This window comes from Thamnophis elegans, chromosome 10 (genome assembly GCF_009769535.1).
Source record: "Thamnophis elegans isolate rThaEle1 chromosome 10, rThaEle1.pri, whole genome shotgun sequence".
Lineage (NCBI taxonomy): Eukaryota > Metazoa > Chordata > Lepidosauria > Squamata > Colubridae > Thamnophis > Thamnophis elegans.
Window position 1 is genome coordinate 24512318 of NC_045550.1, and position 19042 is coordinate 24531359.

Sequence of the window (19042 nt, forward strand, 5' to 3'; positions counted from 1 at the left end):
CTGACTGTAAACTCCCAGCTGCCTCTTCTTTTTTCAAAGAGAAAGGACTTCTATGAGATACAGTAAGCACACACAAAATTAAATTTAAACAAATATAGCGATATAAACTCCTGAGCTCACAATTTGTGAGGAGTCCGAAACAAGCTTGCCACCTCATCTTAACAGCAATAGCAATTGTCACATGACACTGCAGCAGTGCAGATTGAGTAGAAACACCATGTGATAGGCAAATTCATTAGGTCTATGCCACAGAGTCCATAAGCAGCCTTCCCTCCTAAGGCAAGTGGCGAACTTGGGCTTCCCCCCCACCTGGAATAGCAGGCAGTCCTTCCTTGGTCTTATAGTGGTAGCCAACTTGCTCCGTACCCCACAGCTTCCAATGCATAAAAGAGGCATTTCCTGCTTCCCTCCAAAACAGGTTGAATGTTCTGCTTGAGCAGGGGGTAGGACTATAAGACCTCCAAGGTCCCTCCCAACTCTGTTATACTGTTACTGAATTATTGCATCCTTCCTCTCTCCAAAAAAGATTTAATTAATATCTATTGAGTTTTGGACTGTATAAGGTCTAGGATCATTATAACTGTATAAACATTTCAATTTAATTAATAATTAAAGTTTCAGTAAATTCAGAATACAACCAGAGAAGGAAATAATGGGGAAATAATGAAAAAGAAGCAAATCTTTTTGCTTGATGTCTTTCCTTTTTCTGCACCAATCCAATCTGGATGACTTTGGGCTAGTTATTCCCTCTCAGGCCTAGGAGGGAGGCAATGGCAAACCACTTCTAACAATCCTGGAGGCAGTTGCCAAGAGTCAAAATGGATTTGGTGGAGTAACTTTTAACTGTGCATGTGGCAAATTATTATATTTTCAGTTCCTATATTTTAACTAAGAAATATGTGAAAACTTCAACAATTGTTATTTCATGTATTTGCAATTTAATCATGTTCTCAGCTTGAGAAGCAAAAAGTGTTCAGAAAAAGTTGCACAAAATAAAATTTTCTCACGTACTGTAGCATATTGGAAATTAGAATGGATACTGTTCAACAGTAATTTTGTCAATTTAAGAAATACAGAATACAAAATATATACATAGAGGCTACTACAATTAATAATGATGTTTATTAGAGGCTATTATAATTAATATGGATGTTTATTAGAGGCTATTGTAATTAATACTGATGTTTATTAGAGGCTATTGTAATTACTACTGATGTTTATTAGTAATGTGATACTTAGTATCGCAATATTCTGAGATCAAATAGTACAAATGAAATTTTTCATTTCATGCTATGTTTGACTGTTATCTTCTTAGCAAGGCTCTGTATTTGTACTTTACATAATCCAATATTTGGACACTGCAGTACATTATAATAGCAATATGATACCCATTAGAAATAGAATCAATACATGCAGATCCCATTTCCAAGGATCCACTGTATACAGGGGCATATTGAATACAGCACTGAACTTCATGCATCTGTAATATGAGAATTAAATGTTACAAATTCATAGCATCGTAATTGGGAAGAAATAGAAACCGCTTGAAAGATCACATGTGTTTTCAATGATAATGAGAACAGGAGCTACAAGAATAGTGCTGGAGTTTTGAAAATAAGCGAGACTGCACTTTTTATTCAATTAAAAGGTGTGCTCACATCAAAATATGCAGAAATGAAAATAAAACATTTGGATGATTATTCACTGTTCCAGGTATATTTGGAACCTTTGGCCTTCAAAAAAAAACAAGCTTGGTGAGCCACACCATTCATTCAAAGACTGAAAGCAGAAGAAAATCACAACTTCCTTATCCATAAATCCTTTAGAAACAGTATCAGGAATCAGATTACTGCCTAAAGCAAATCCAATACTACTCATAAACATCAACAAATAAATAAACTTAATTGAAGTAATCTAAAAAATATTGGGAAGTAAAAGAAAAAGCGCACAAGGACCATGACATTGTGACCATGTAATGCATCGTGCAAGTGAGTCAGATGGTTCAATAATGGGGGGGGGGGGGAGAAACGGGGTACAAAACTAAGTATTAAAGTTTCCCCACATTTAATCTTATTTCATAAAGTATTCTGAATATGTACAGCTCTTACATGTATTATATGAAGGTTAAATTTGCTGTTATTAAGAGAACCCACTCCTAACTTTGAAACGGCTACATAATAAAGTTTTTGAAAAAGGCTGAAATAAAAACTGATTGTGTAGTTTCAAGTAAGAAGCAGAACTGACTGCTTGGTCATTTGTTTAACTTATTTAACAACTATTGTATATCTATTCTCACCTCCACCTCAAATGAAATCAATCAATCAATAAAATAAAATCACAATTTTCAATTTCTCAAATCTTAAGAGTTCAGTTCAGTGAGGAAAAATATATACTGGAATATTATTCAAACCACTTGCATCTTTTTTCTGCACATATAACTACAAAATAAGGTATTTGAGTCATAAAACTGATTCTATCATGATACAAAATTTTAAACTTCTTATTATATGATAGGCAACTCTATGAACAAAAAACATTACATTAGGTGCAAAGTATCCATATATTGAAGAGAGATTTTTCAATGTCCTTTTTGTTACCTTAATAATGGACTAATAGCGATAGACCAGACCCGGTCTTCTGTCTGTATTGTATGCAGACACTGCCCAGCCCTGCCCGATGACAAGGACCAAACCTGAAGAGAGAAAAAGAATGATTAATGCATAATAAGATGGATGTAGTAATAGTTGTTGTGTTGAAAAAGAAAATTCCTCCCAATGAGATATTTTGAACACATTCTTAAATTAATGAAAAACTTCCATTCTATTATTTCAGTTACAAGATTTTAGGAGAATAACTTTGTTTATAGCAATAAAATAACAGAATGCCATACACTTAAGAGTAATTATGCCTCATTGTATATAATTTGTTCCCAGTCTAAAATGGTTTTTGAATGATTTTACAAAAACCGGGTACTGAGGAACAGAGTATATTAATCTGCATGCAGAACTTGTTTCAAATTCCAAAATTCCTCTTCACCCTCCAAAATTGATATTCTACTTTTCACATGATAAGATCTGGTCCTCACTCATTTATCCTCCCTCCCCTCCCATTCAAAATCTTAAGGGTATTCAAAGGGGCATATTGTTTGTGTTTATTTGTTGACATTGATAATGCTTAGGATTGCAGACTATTCAGTGTCAGTGAGGAATTTGGCACCTAGTGTCAGCAAAAGCAGCAGAAAAAACTTAGCTCTTTTAATGCATCCCTATCTCATAGAGGTTAAAAATATTGCTAGGAGCATGCTATCTCGTGCCTATCAATGTGGAATGTGCATTAGCAGCTACTCAAAGCTCAACCCTAATCAACACTCACTATCCTTCCAAAGCACCCAATGCACTTACAGCTCCCATTAGGGGACCTAATAGGGATTCCCTTCAAGTTAGTAGTTAACACAAGGAAAATGTCAGGGTAAAAATAAAAGCAATTCTCTGCTCATGAGGAACAGGCTTGAAGAGTGTTAGTTGAGCCAGATTCCATTTCAGCCTTGAAAAAAAAAACCAATGAAGACAATTAAAAGAAAATTCTTTATGACTTTCAAAATGCCGCCAAGGTCATGGGATGCCTTCAACTTCAGAATAACAGAGCAAGCACGCTGGACCCTACAGAATTCTACATAGTGGAATATCCACCATAATTAAAGAGTTATCTATCTTCTCATAAACACTTGGTATGCATTTTTACAGTTCTGTTAAGTCAGTAAAATCCTCCAAGACAAACTGTGAAGTAGAAGATGCCCCATATCAAAATATGCTGTCTTGAGACAAGTTCCACAGTCCTATTGAGTCATGTTTCTATATGGATATATGGTTTGGGTCACTGTCCCCTTTCATATCATATTAATGCTGTAACAGTATCACATATTATATTTATGTTTTTTACGACAGCTTCTGGGGAGGAATGCAGAAACTTCCAAATTACATAGAACTGTTTTTCAATAAGTGCAGAAATTATTTCTGGCCTATATATAGAAAATAATAAAAATAAATCCTTGTTCTAAAAATAATTATCTCAATGCATTGGGAGGAGAAATAGAGAGAAAGAAATTGGAAAAAAATGAAGAAAACATTTTGCAACTCTTCCTCTTGCCCTCTGCTCCCCTTCATTGTTTCACTAGTGCAGAGGCCTATAACACCACATGTTCCCAAAGTTTTTGGACTATACAAATCACTTAAGATATGCAATACAATACAATACAATAGCAGAGTTGGAAGGGACCTTGGAGGTCTTCTAGTCCAACTCCCTGCCTAGGTAGGAAACCCTATACCATTTCAGACAAATGGCTATCCAACATCTTCTTAAAGACTTCCAGTGTTGGGGCATTCACAACTTCTGGAGGCAAGCTGTTCCACTGATTAATTGTTCTAACTGTCAGGAAATTTCTCTTCAGTTCTAAGTTGCTTCTCTCCTTGATTAGTTTCCACCCACTGATGCTGTAGACACGTAGCATATTATGAGTGTCACAGTTAAGAAATACATTTATACTGTTATAATTTAAAGCAAATGATCGCATTGCCATCTTGATCCAGTACTTTTCCTTTAGTTGAGAAAAATAGTTTTTTTTTTTTTAAAAAAAGCTAAATATTTTCTGTTAATAAACGTACTACAACATTGATCTCACACATAAAATAGACGCATACACTTCCAACTGTCCTCTTCCCAATCTGTTTTGATTATTTTTGTTCCAACTTTAGGACATTTAAGGAAGTGAAACAAGTAAAATATTCTGTTCTGGGCTTCCAAACAGTTGGTCTTGGTGCCTTTATCCAAGGACTAGAAGTTAGCAGGACTTTGGCATTGGGTTTTTATTCGTTCGCAAAGTTAAATATAAGAAGTACATACTAGTCACAGCCATCAACTGTCTTTATGTACTTTGACCTGATACCACAAATATACAGTATAATGTATGTGCCCACCTTTGCTGTTCTGTCTCGAGAACCACTCACAATGATAGCCTCTTGGCAATCCACACAGTTCACTTCCTGTTGATGCCCAAGGATCTTAAAACTGAAGGAACCATTAAGTTTATGAAGGGCAATATTTCCATCTCTAGAAAATAAAATCACAAGCAAGAAAATCACCATCTCATATAAGATCATACAGCATGTCATACTGTGGCATATGATGAACAGCTGGGCATATCCAGATGAGGGACCTGTTATTCTGTAAGTAAGTTAATTTACTGGATTCTGCTTTAAATTATTCTAGGCTGCAGTCAATAGATATGTGCAAAATTACAGCAGAAAAGGGAATTAGTGGAAGAATAGTTCCTCAACCTCTAGCTGGGATTATAGTAGAGATATAAGCAGAATGCAAGTTTCACAACGTAGAGTTCAGTATATATTTAAAATGCTAATAAATTCTGCATATGAAAAGGTGTCTACAAACTGATTCTAAATATTCCTTTCAGGGTATATATTATTTTTAAAAAAATCAAATCTACAGTTTTAATTTCATGCAAATTTCCAGCATATTCAGATATAATTTGACACATTTGATGACAATTTTTAAAAGAATCAAATTACTGCATTATTTATATACCTATTCAATAAAATTCAGAATCTTCCTTTATTTCATTATTACATATTCCATAACCATGTCTTGTTTTGGGGGGTATAATTATTTGAATTTTGGTATAATAGGAAGAGGCAAGGAACTACAGTACATAGCTCACTATTATAAAGCTCTCTTCATAACCAATAGAAAACAATCACACAATTCAGGTGTTCTGAAAGTCAGTTCTGCTTGTTCTAGTTCATCTATATATCAAAGTTAATCACTCAACAATCTTCATTCTCCTCCCAGTTTCTCTTCAACAATGAACTTACCCTCCTCCACTGATAATATGGCCATTATCAACTACAAAACGGCACACATCCTCCCGGTGACCAGAGAAAACTGTCTGAGGATACCATACCAAATTGGTATCTTTAGGGTGGAGCCAATAAAGGTGAATGTCTTCTGCTTGGGATAGATAGAGGTAATCTCCATCTAGTTGCATCCAGGGCATTAAACTGGAGAGGAAAATATTTTAAATACAAATCAGTGTGTGCGATTTGGAGTTTTATATATATATATATAATCTCATATCATATCATATCATATTTTAATCTGCTTTGCAATTTTTGTCATTTGTAATTACAAAATTTGTAATTGCTGTGCAACTAATAGATCTTTAAATGCACTTTCTCTCCAGAAACACACCATAACATTGGTAAAGTACAACACTTGAAGGAGACCCAATATTCAATCTAGCTAGTAGTCTGGCTGGTATACATAAAATCAGTTTGATTTCAAATGCAGGTGAAATGAAATCCTAAATTAGAACTTCATAGTTTTAGAACTTCAAACTTCTCCTTTCTTAAAGCATGAACCACGGTAGCATAGTGGTTAAAGTGCAGTTCTATACGCTACTTCTGTTGACTGCCAGATGACTGCAATTTGGCAGTTCAAATCTCACCAGGCTCAATGTTGACTCAGCCTTCCATCCTTCCAAGTTGGGTAAAATGTGGACCCAAATTGTTGGGGCAATATGCTGACTCTGTAAACCGCTTAGAGAGGGCTGTAAAGCACTGTAAAGCAGTATATAAGTCGAAGTGCTATTGCTATTCATGTTGTATTTTGTATTAATCCCAACCAAATCAACTCAAATTAAGAAGAACCTCCTTTATAAGAGTGTGTTCATACATCTGTTTTTCCAACTTAAAACAAAATATTCTATGCTATAAAGAGAGCAGTGAATACAGTAGGCATGGAAGCCCTTCCATACAAAAGATGTGAAAACAAGCATAAAAACTATACTGGAAAAATATTGTGACCGAGAAGACTTCTATATAATGGTAGATATTGCAAGAAAAATTAAAAGCAACAAAGTGGTTCATTATAGGAAGTGGAAAGTAATCTTTAAAAAGAAATAATATACAGTACCAACCTAACAACTTGTAAAATGGTCTGGACCAGTTTGTTTCTTTTCAAAATATATAGGTCTCATCAATTAAGATTATTCATAACGTTTAGTGGTTTGTATCTACTTCATTTAATAGCAAGGGAATCTCATTATCATTACATAACGCATTTACCCTAAGCAGGACTAGTTTGTCCTGAAATATTAATAAAAATTGTATATATTATTGTCTATTGAGGCAATGGTCAATCAATGTCCAGGCTTTTCGGTTCAAAGGTTCAAATCAGTTAATATGTTTTCCTGCTGCTGGTTCATTGCCCATATTTCCAATGCTATATTAACAAACACAATTTAAAGAATTGCTTCATTTCTTGATGCTAACTGCCAGCTTTGTTATTACAAAACATCTGATCAGGGGCATTTAAAATATGGGAAATTGCTCCAGCAGAAAAAAATATATACAACTATCAAAAATGTGAAAAAATGGAAATGAAGGATACATTTGCCAATTTACCGTATTTTTCAGAGTATAAGACACACCTTTTTCTCCCCAAAAAGAGGGTGAAAATCTGGGTGCGTCTTATACTCTGAATATAGCTCCACCTACCCGCTCCGCGCGCCACATTTTTTTGGGGGGGGGTTTCCATGCAGCGGGGATCCTCACTTTCACATGGCGCCTGATTCCTGAAGCTGCCTGGGGAACTGCAATGAAAGCCTTTTCAAGGAAAGCATTTTTAGGCTGCAGGGTCCTCTCCTTGATTCCAAAAAGGATGCGTGCAGAGGCCAAACAAGTGCATTGTGTTTCAGGTGGCAGGCAGTTCCAGGACGCGCTGCCACCCGAAAAAGCTTTCTTTCCCAGTTCCCCGGTGCACATCACAGAGCCACGTGCCCCCCTCCTCCTCTACAGACTCACCGCCTGTTGTCTCCTGGACAGCACCATTGGCTGGGGGAGGCAGGGAGAAAAGAGAGGGCAGCGCAGTCGGGCAAAGGCGCAGGAGCCAGGCGCAGACACAGGGCAGGCAGATTAGAGGCAGCCGGCCAATTGCCGGCTTGGTGGCTTGGCTGCTGGCCACCCGGATGCGCAGGCAGCAAAGGAAATCCGTGTTGTGGCTCTATTAAGATGCGCATTTCATGGTGGGGTACAATTTGGGGGTGGCTGGTGGGGCAGGGAATGGGGTGCCCTGGTAACTGCTTCTTGGAGCTCACACCCTTAAGTGTCACTGCCAGCGAGTATGGTTTTGCGCCCCCTCTCCTGGATAACAGCCAACAAGAGAGGAGAGGCAGCACACCGGGCGATGTTTCACCACCCCCGCCCCAATGAGCGAGGGGAGAGTCCAGCAGCACCCAGGGCACTTCTTTGCCACTGGCAGGGATGCCAGGCAACCCCATTCGTAGTGGGACACAATTTGGGGGTGGCAGGTGGGGCAGGGTATGGGGTGCCCAGGAACCCTGGAAGTGGTGAAGAAGTGCGCTGCTGGACCCTCCCCTCCCCTCGCATAAGGAAAAGGAGGAAAAGGAGAGCATAAAACTAAGAATGTATTGAGAACTGGAATATTAGAAAAATATTAGTGATATAAGCTAGTAGAGCCTTACAATAAGTAATTGCAAAATGTCCAAATTCAATGTAACAGCCCAATAGAGACCAAAAATGGGAAGAATTCCAAAGAAAGGTAATTCTAGCTGTAGATAGTAGGGTGAGGAAAGAAAAGGAATCACTTGCTTGCGTTTCCATCTGAGGAGTGGAATTCTTCGACAGCGTCCAAGCCTCCAATTCTGAGAAACTTTGATCCTTTCTTTCACTGGGACTCCTACCACCCTGCGGGAAGAAAAGACAATGTGAAGTCAGGACCTGATAGGACTCCATGAAAATTATATGACCTAAAGAACTGGTGATTTTATTACCGTTCCAGTTTTCAAAGGAAAAGAAAAACAGAATTGGCCACTCAATGTAATCTACTTTACTGCAATAGAATATACTTGCAGTCCTAGTACACAAGGAATTAAACTCTTTGAAATTTTCCAGAGATAAATCTTCTAACGTATTATACTGACTGTATATATTTCCAGAAATTTAGCGGACTTTGGTATATGTATCTCATTATTTTCCATGAATTTAGAAAATGTGAATGAACAATATTTCTTCCCATAGTTATCATATGCTTCTGAAACGCTGGTGCACCAAACTGGGATGTATCTTTATTTAGAATTGTTTTAAATATGAATTTGAAAAAGAATTTGTCTTATTAGTGCTTAAAATAGTTATGTATGGTTCCAAAATTTGGTTCTTTATGGGGGAGAGGGGTCAGCTTAATAAACCGGCTAGTTTCTTTTTCTGGTCAATATTAAACTTAGGACTTTTTCTATGGTCATTTCCCATTCCTGTTTTCCAAGTCATTGCTTACAGTTTATTTTCATTTGAAAGCATGTGGTTCACAATGAATCCTCATGCAGAGGAATATATTCGTAACTACAGCTCAAAGCTATAAACTGGCTCAGAGCAAACAGGACTTGCCCAAAAACAGTACAAGGGGAAGGAAACAAGCATTTCACTTTTAAATGAAAAACGATCAGTCACACATCAAGGTGGTTTTGTTTAACCAGCACTATCAAGAGGTCAGAGTTTAAATTTAGTGCTTGGTGGACTAACAAAATGAAGAATGAGTATCCCCTAAATCTTCTGCACGAAATCAAACTACTTTTAAAAGCATATATAACAGTGGGAGAAGCAACCTTCAGAAATGTTTTATCAAGGCCTTGTGCATTCTATCACCAAGCTCTTGACCACCGACCCCTCAAATTCGAATTTGCAAGCTGCAAAAGTAGAGTTATTGTAGCTGTTTATTATTAACACAAATTTGAAAGGATATTGTTCTCATGAAACTAGAAAGGTGAGTTCAGGCTAATTAGCCACAGTCAACTTCAACAGTCTAGATTAAGCAGGTGTTACTGCATGTTCCATCCTTCATTACCCTTACTTCACGCTTTCCTCTGCTATTATTCTGGCCATCCTTATTGTTAAAAGTTGGGCTCAAAATTACTTGTAACAATGATTTTTGTCAAATAATGCTCATGTCAGGCCTGCATTTATATTTCTTTTAGAATTTTGGCCTGCCACACTTTCTCTTATTTCATTATGCTGTTTCTTTAAGTATAGTCAATGGGAGGGGAGATTAGAAGGAGTAGGATTTTGGAATGTATTGTTTTTCATTCTTTGCTAGAAGCCAAGGTCATTCTTTGTCTCCACACCAGAACACCTGACCGGAAGAAGCTGGGTATGGACACCAACGTGGAGGAGATTGGACCATGTGATGGACTGTGGGTTTGGGGACAAGATCATGAACTTTTAACTGGGTGGGATTCTGATGTAACTTCCAGAGTTGGGATCCCACAGCTACATGCCAACATGCCTGCTTTATTAAATTGGACCTTTAAGCATAGTTTTGCCTTCGATTTTGATTTGATTCTACATGGTATTTGGAACGCTGACAGCTCAATTAATGGCATATGTGGGTCCACTGACAATTATGTTGACATTCCAGGTTTTCCTTGTACATATTTTTCACTATCATTCAAAATATTTTCTTCCAGGAATTCAACCAAAATTTTCAGATTTCCCATAATAGAGTAAGTCTGAAGGGAAGGGAGTCCATGTCATTACATGTTAACTTTAGAATCTTTATGGTAAGCCAAGCAAAAGCAGTATTAATCTAGACCAATTCTTCACATCTGCATCCAACATTTTTGTACAAATTTTCATACAAAAATCTACTTTCCATTAAATACTCATGGTCTAGCTTTACGCTTTCAAATAAAGTTACAATAGTGAATAACAATGGCTAATACTTTCTTTTTCAAGGTCACTACCTTAAGTAAGGTTTGCTTCCCAAGGCCATTACAAAGTACAGCACAAAATGCAAGGCACTTGTAGCTCAACAAAATTCATGCTAAAGGCATCTATCCTTGTCCATTACAGAGTTACTTTAAAACAGAGAGATGCATAGCAGTTTTCTGTGACATTTTTCGTTCTTTATTATACTAGAAATTCAATACTAGAACTAGTCCTGCTCTATACAATCACAGAAATAGTAATAGAAGTATGTAAATAAGTAAACAAGTAGGAGTGGAAACATGAACTAGGCTCTGCTGCCAAATAAACAAACAAAAAGACTGCAATTGGAGATTTTCCATCCGTCAAACATGACGCTGAATTGAAGATCTCTAACTTCCCATTAGCTGTGAGGGATAACAAAGAAAAAGCTCTTTTCATGCATCACTGGACAGACCTCAAAAATCATGAATAATACATTTAAAACAATAGAAACACACACAAAAAGTGGTGCTTTTAAATAGTTTTCTTTTTGTCTCTCAATAGGCTATGTTAGAATTAAAGGGACATTAAATTTGCTTGCTGGGTGGTAAATCTTAGGACAACTAAAATCATATTTATTTTATAACGTAATTTTTTAAACATGCCAATTCAAAAGAGTGAAAGTTGTATGTTAATTTTCATGGTCTTGAGAAATTTTCTTTATGTCATCTCCAACCTGTTTAACAATGAAGCCTTTTCCGCTGTGTTGAAAATTTGTTTGACATAAAATAAGTGGCAAGTCTGTATTCATATCCTACGTTCAATTGGGCTTAATCCCTAATAAGTGTGTTTTGTTAAATCAGATAATAATTGAATAGCTTATTATTATTGTTTATTGTTGTTTACTAAAGGATGTTGGGATATTCTAATGACTAAGGATTTATTTGTGAATTCAGTTAAGATCACATTTGTAACTGTGACACATGAAAGACCACTAAATGACACTGTAGAAGAATTACAGTTATCCTTCTTACCTCTTTTCCCAAGCACTACTATTGTTTCAAAAATGACAAAGTGCCCAGAAGAGGGAGGAAAATCCCCCTTTAAACAAAGATCTCTTGTGGCTGTTAATGCATGGGAGAATGTGTAACCTGGCCCTGAGGCCTGGCCAAACCAGTATTCCCAGCTCTTTCCCCACTGCCTGTGGCTCAATTATTCTTACTCTTCAGTTACCCTCCCTTTTCCGGCACTTTGTCACCATTATAATTTGACTGCATTCCTCTGCATGGGATCAGCTTTACACAAAACATATAGATTTATTTCACCTAGAAATCTTCTCCTGATCACATAGACACCAGATTGACAGATATTGACAATTGACAAATATTATTCAATGTACCCTACTTAAAGGAGTTATTTTATTTTATATGACTATTTACATTTTGTCCTTCAACTATATATCCATGACTGATCAATACACAAAAAATACAAATTTATAAAAAGAACATATGTATAGTAGTTTGGAAAAGGGGCAAGGAAAATTTAAAAAACAGACATCAAAGTAAGATGACTATAGACTATCTTATCTAGGGAAACCACTACAGGGTCATCAAACAGTCTCTGAAATGGTTATTTCTATATGTGACAAGGTAGAAAAGGACTTCCAGTTATATTGCTAGGTAGTCTTTTAGTCCTCTGACCCAAGCTATGAAAGATTTTAAATGTCAATACTGATATATTGAACTGAGTCCAGAATTAACTAATGCTATATGCTGAAAGCAAATGTTTCCATTTGGGAGTCTGACAGGTGTGTGCGTGTGTGTGTGTGTGTGTGTGTGTGTGTGTATGTGTGTATGTATGTATGGTGTCACAACTCCTGGTATGCGGTGTGTGTATGTATATATGTATGTATGTATGTGTATGTGTATATACATATACATATACATACACATACGCATGCATACATACATACATACATACATACATATATATATATATATATATATATATATATATATATATATATATATATTTATCAGCACAAATGCAACACAAATGTAACAAGGCAACATAAAAAAAAATGGCTTTCTGCCTGGATGGCTCCCAGAGTGAGTCGAAAGACAGAAAAGGGAAGCAGTATGCTCCCTCCCATATTTGGGCATACCAGGGGTTGTGACACAATACATACATACATACATACATACACACACACACACACACACACACACACACACACACACACACACACACATATATATATATATATATATATATATATATATATATATATATATATGAAATGTCTGAACTCCTATCTAGGTGATATGACAGATGTAACCCAGCAAAAACTATTAGTTTACTTTAGTATAATTTGTCATTGCACCTTGTACAATGAAATTAAATGCAATCTTCAGTGTACAATGACAGTTCAGGTTGTGGTTGTTAAGGAATCATGAGCAGTCATTAAGCACAGCATCAGGTGGTGGCTGGTTTCCTCATTGACTTGACTTATTGGAAGCTGGCAATGAAGATCACAAGTGGTGATAATGTGACTGTGGGAAGCTGTGACCATTGTAACTGTGTGCCGGTTGCCAAGTGCCCCAATCATGATCCTGTGACTGTTGGGACACTGCGACAGCCACAACTTCAAGGACCGGCCATAAGTTTTCTTGTTGAGCACTGTTGTAACTTCGAATGGTTGCTGAACAAAAAGTCACTAAGTGAGGACTACCTGTATAGTCAAAAGCCCTTCTCTGTTTTTCATTGTTGACAAAGTATAATGATACCCCTGACGACAACAGGTATTGGGAGGAAAATAGTGACTGACATAGTAGTCTATTTTAGTATATGTCATATATTCATGGTGGGAATGGCAATACACTTCTCTCTAAGAATGCATGTGAATTTAAAAGTTAAAACCCATTTAAGGATAAGGCTGAAACATATAAGCTTCTAATATATTACCGTAGATAAACATTATCTCCATTATACATTGGTAGCATTAACCCAATAAATAAATCTATATTTACTTCAGGTTATTAGAATGCTTATAGGGATAAGGCTATATCTGAAAATACTATATTGTCTACAATACCCTAAGACTTCATGTTAACCCTTTGGGAAACAAGTAGGCACTTTCCTTATCTATCACTTATGCTGTCATTCTAATGGGCATATAATTCTAAGTGTCATATAATTTTTAATTGGCATTGTGCATTTTCAATAGAAAAATGTAATGGCTATTGTTAAAAACAATGTATTCATTATTTATCCCATTTGTACGCTAATGATTTTGCCAGGACGCTTAGCATTTTAATAATAATGTATAATTCTCTGACAATCTATTATGATCAACTCTAATTCCCATTTCCATGAATAAGAATACAGCCTGAAACAGATGAAACTGATTAAGATTTAGCCTAAGCTCAACCTAGGACATGAAGTTAAACAGATAATTTAGGTTTAACATGAAGTTAAACCTAAGTTTGTTTTAACTACCGTTAAGTATATAACCATGACATCTGACATTTTCTGAAACAAAAAAACATGAGCTTACAGATCACAATGACTAGATTCATATGTATGCGAATTAAAAATAAAGTACATTACATTATACATTAAATAATATGTCTATTTGCAACTGATAATATTAGAATTCTCAGATTTCCTAATGTAGTTGCAACATAAGTAGTGGGCACAAAATAAGAGGAGATAGTAGAAGAAGTAGCAAAAAGTGAGAAACTGAATTTGTTAAAGCCTAAAAGCAAACTAGATTGCTTTTCTTTGGACCATGAGGTGCGATATAATAAATCAAATAGAAACTATGAATATACCTTCAAAAATGTATATACAGGCAGTCCTCAACTTACGACCATTATGGAACCTCCACATTACGAACACAAATGGCAATGGCCATTAAGCAAGATAGCCTCGCTTGACAATTCCACACTGCATGCTGCACCTGATTCGACTGTTAAGTAAACACATGGATCATTAAGGGGAGCAGATGGTGCCTCAGGGATGAAGCTCTAGTAGAAGGCCTACTGCAGGCCCCGTCCCCATCCCAGGATTTCTCCCACTCCTGAACAATCCCTATGCTCAGATCCTGTACTGAATAGTTAAGGATTAAACCTGGACCTTCTGTATCTTCTATCAGAAGATTATGGTTCCTCCAATACTAATTACAATTTCTCTTTAATGCTATTACTGATAAACTTGTTTTGTAGTTAATTCATTAGAACGTTATTAGTAGTTTTAGCATCCAGCATTTAAATAATACTATTAATCTAATAACAAAGAGCCAATTTGGTGTGGTGGTTAATTGTGAGGATAGAGCGGTGAGTTCTAACCCTTAGGCAATAAATCAGTTGGGTTACTTTGAGGCAATTGCTCTTGTTCAGCCCTAGAAAGCAGGCAATGGCAAAACATCCCAATTTTTTCTTCTTTCTAGATTAATATAATTCAGAAATGCTGTATCTGTGATTGTCACCCTAAAGATCAGAAAAACGCCTCCACTGCTACTACTATCTATACTTGATATCAATGGACTCCGACATGTTGAAACAAATGCAGATTTAGAAGTTTCATTCATTTCACAATCTAAAAACTCTAGAAATTCATATAACCCCGCAAATCTATCACAATTAAAAACATTTTGAGGCTTCAGAATTAACACAACTATTGGTTCAAATAGCTTGTGCACGGCTTCTCAGCAAGTGCTTTAAGTATAAAGAACCAGTTGGGATTTAACTATAAAGAACCAACGGGCAGCCCAGAATTATACTGATTGGAAAAATATATGAACACTGTAACAAAATTCCTAAAACAATGTTTTTAGGTTTTTTTTAAAAAGCAAGCCCCAATCTCAGTCAAAAATGAACTGGAGAGAGTGGAAAATCCGAACCCCATCTTTTTAGAGGTATGTAAAAACAGGGCAGCCCCTCAAAATAAACTGCCACGGTTTATTCCCTGGACCAGCTCTACAGCGGCCAGCTAAGCCGGTCCTGAAATCAGTAAACTCGGATTTGCCTTAACGATGGTTCTAAATCGAACTCGGGGCGGGGCAAGTATCAAATAAAACCGGCGTGAGAAAAGTCACAGCAATCTCGTAGTTGGCTAGCATGTTCCAGGGAGCGTAAAACGGAAAGTTTCCCTTTTGAGCAACTGAGTTCAAAGCCCCTTCATAGCCAGCACGGGACCCAACCCAACCCGGACCTGAGACCGCCCACCTGCACAAAGCAAGCCAGGTCATTAAGCAGCATCCTTCCGCCCCGCGACTACGCCGCTTCAAGCACAGCCCTCCTCCCTTATCGAGCGGGCGGGCCTTGATTTCAGAGTCCGCTCCTTAGCAACGAGCTAGGCCGCACGCCCTGTTTTTCCCAACCAGCCTTTCCCCAACTTAGACGCTTACAGGTCGGCGCCCAGCGCGCTGAAGCCTGCGTTGAGGCAGAAACGGCCGAGGCGCCTCCACACCACATCACGGCAAGTGAAACGGAAAAGGCGGCGACAGGTCTGGCCTAGGCGGCCCAAGGCCCTCGCGTCCAGGTACGAGCAGATCAGCAGCAGCAGTTCCTCCGGCAACGCCCACAGCAGAGATCGGATCTCGGCCTGCGGAGGGTTGCTGGGCCTCCCCATGGAGGGGCGATCTCTCTCAGCCGGGCCCGGCAGCCACAAAATCAACAGCGGGAACGCTGCTGCTGCTGCTGCTTGCCGGGCCCGGGTAGGCCGTCGCTCTTCGGGGCGGCTGTTTCTGCCCGCCTGCCGGAGCGGTCACATGAGTGCGCCCGGCCCTCCAAAGACCGGTATTCGGTAATGCATTAAACGCCTGAACTGGCTCCGCGTGGAGTTCAGGATAGAAAAAGACAATCGGATACTCTTTTCTTCCCAGGGCCAGCATATGTTTCTCTTAAGGATAGACTTAGTTGGAGGCAGGCCTAGTTCTGCTAATGAGCTGGTAGGCGAGGATAGTTATTTATACCTAGTGTGGCATATTGTGAGAACCTAGCCTGGGCGGTTATTTTAATTCATGCAGAAGCCCAGAAAACGGATCGATTAATAATGGCTAAGTATCTTATGCAAAAACTGCTCATCCTAGGTTTATTATCTCTGCAGGAGTTTTATGCATATTTTCCTCCCTCGAGATTGTAATGACCTTATACATTATACAGACAATAGAAATAGATTTGTATCTTCCTGGTTCCTAAACAAGTGGTGGGCATCTGTTACTTGAATTGCCAAGTTGTCATTTCAGAAAAGTTATGCCTATATGTATTGAGACAGGACTTGAAAATTGTTCTATGGGCAGTGTCCCTGAACAAACTTTTCTTGTTAGAGAACATCACAACTACTAAAAATCCAAGTCCTTATTTCCTAAGTGAAAAACTGTCTCTAAGCCACTTCATATTTTGGAACTGCCATATTTGAAAAAAGTTCTGCAAAATGAAGGACTTATATCCAGTTATTTTTAATTAGTTTTACACTTATAAACATAATATAGCCTTATTGCAATAATTAACCAAACAATCCTGTAAAAAAGATGCTCTTATGATCCCAGACATTTATGAAATTATAAAATGCAAGTAGTATATCTTCATTTGTCCTGTATCCTGATATTACACAATCATAAGAAATAACTTTTTAAAAGTACAAGAATATTTACTTTTTACAGAGGATACTGTTAGAAAATGTAGTGTATATATTGATCTAAATTTGAGGAATAATATCACAAATATTCTGATGGCATTATTATTCTCACCTATTATTAGCCAGTGTTTCAGGTGAGATGAACCCTATATGCAGCTTAGATTCTGTACATACACATAACTACCTTACAAATTTAGCCTATTTATTTTGAATTGTCATGAAAGGAAACATTAGAGACTGCACAGAATTTTGTGTGTGTGTGTGTGTATGCTTCCAGATACATCTCATAAAGAGCAATAAGTATTATTATTATACATTAAAAAGAATCAGATATTCACACAACATCTCAGAAACATCCATCTGTCCATCATGGAGAAACTTTATTATTACAGTCCAGCACACTTTCAGGAACAATGCAAATAAATATGTGTTTAAGTATAATCATTTAATTTTCCTTTGGTCCTTAGACCCTCCTTATTTACCATCTCCAGAATATCTGAAAATATAACTGACTTCTGTTTGCCCAATATCTGCATGTTTTTTTATTTCTTGTTTCTTTTTATGTACACTGGAGAGGGCAAGTGAATGAAAAATATATTTAACAAAATGTGTATCATCAAACATGTGAATAGATGCTATTTTAATGTTGTCAAAATCCCTGTAGCATAAAAGAAAGACATTGATAATGACAGTTAATATGGGCTACAGATTTTGCTATCAAACTGTGATTTTTTCCCCCAACTATAAATGGAAGGGGTATAGTTACTGTCCATACTGTCACAGAATCTAGTGATAATTAAAATCAGGGATCTTGTTGTACTGAATAATAATCTGTAAATAAATACCTGAAACAAATTACTTCTTTGTTTATAGAGTGGAGTTGAAAGTTGAAAAGTTGTTAGTTTGAAACAGATACACAATTCTAAACAATTGTAACTCTTGAATAAAAGAAATTAACAATGATAAATTGTATTCCATAAAGTTTTCACAGATATGGAAATATCTTCATTAAAGAGCATTCTTTGCTCTTATTTTTGAGAACTAGAATATCTCTTTATTACAGTCCAAGGGCAGTTTTCATGCATTTTACGTAGTTGTGATATATTTATTGCATACATTATTATAAAATATCTTTTATAACAAAAGTTCATTTAAAATATACCAAAAGACTGAATATGTTTACCCTCTTATAAATGATAATTGGGGTGCTTATCCATTAAAAGAAGTCAATTAATTTTCTGAGTACCTAGGATGGTGTGGTAATAATAGTAGCAGTAGACATGAAATAAATCCCATACAAACATTGCTCCTGACAAAAGGAGTAATATAAAAGAAGATGTCCAATATCCAATCTGCTCTTGACCCACAAAGGAAATCACATTCATGATGCAATTTATAGTTGAATTTGCCCTTTAGCACAGAAAGTGAAATTATATTAGGGTTTTCTTTTAACTCCAAATTTTGGGTAGAGATGGGTTCTTAAAATAATCGATTGGCTGAGCTTTGCTCTCCATATTTGACACTCTTTTTTAAAAAATGACATTGAATTTCAGTTCCATGTCTTTGATGCACTGTACAAGTAACTACTAGGCATAGATAGTAGATAGTCTGGTCCAAGTTTTGATACTGGT

The 19042-nt window shown here is 36.9% G+C and overlaps 1 protein-coding gene across 2 annotated transcripts in view; it reads right to left on the reverse strand.

Moving 5' to 3' along the window:
- Window positions 1-16549, reverse strand: part of FBXW4 (F-box and WD repeat domain containing 4) — an 83594-nt gene extending 67045 nt beyond the window's left edge. The window contains exons 1-5 of one of the 2 annotated variants that reach the window (XM_032225078.1): window positions 16180-16549; window positions 8682-8777; window positions 5886-6071; window positions 4974-5106; window positions 2598-2692 (exon numbers count right to left, since the gene is read on the reverse strand). In XM_032225078.1, the coding sequence (XP_032080969.1) occupies window positions 2598-2692; window positions 4974-5106; window positions 5886-6071; window positions 8682-8777; window positions 16180-16403 (734 nt within the window). In that variant the 5' untranslated portion in view covers window positions 16404-16549. The remainder of the gene's footprint in view (window positions 1-2597; window positions 2693-4973; window positions 5107-5885; window positions 6072-8681; window positions 8778-16179) is intronic. The other variant, XM_032225077.1, reaches the window with a different exon arrangement.
- Window positions 16550-19042: the final 2493 nt, after the last annotated feature.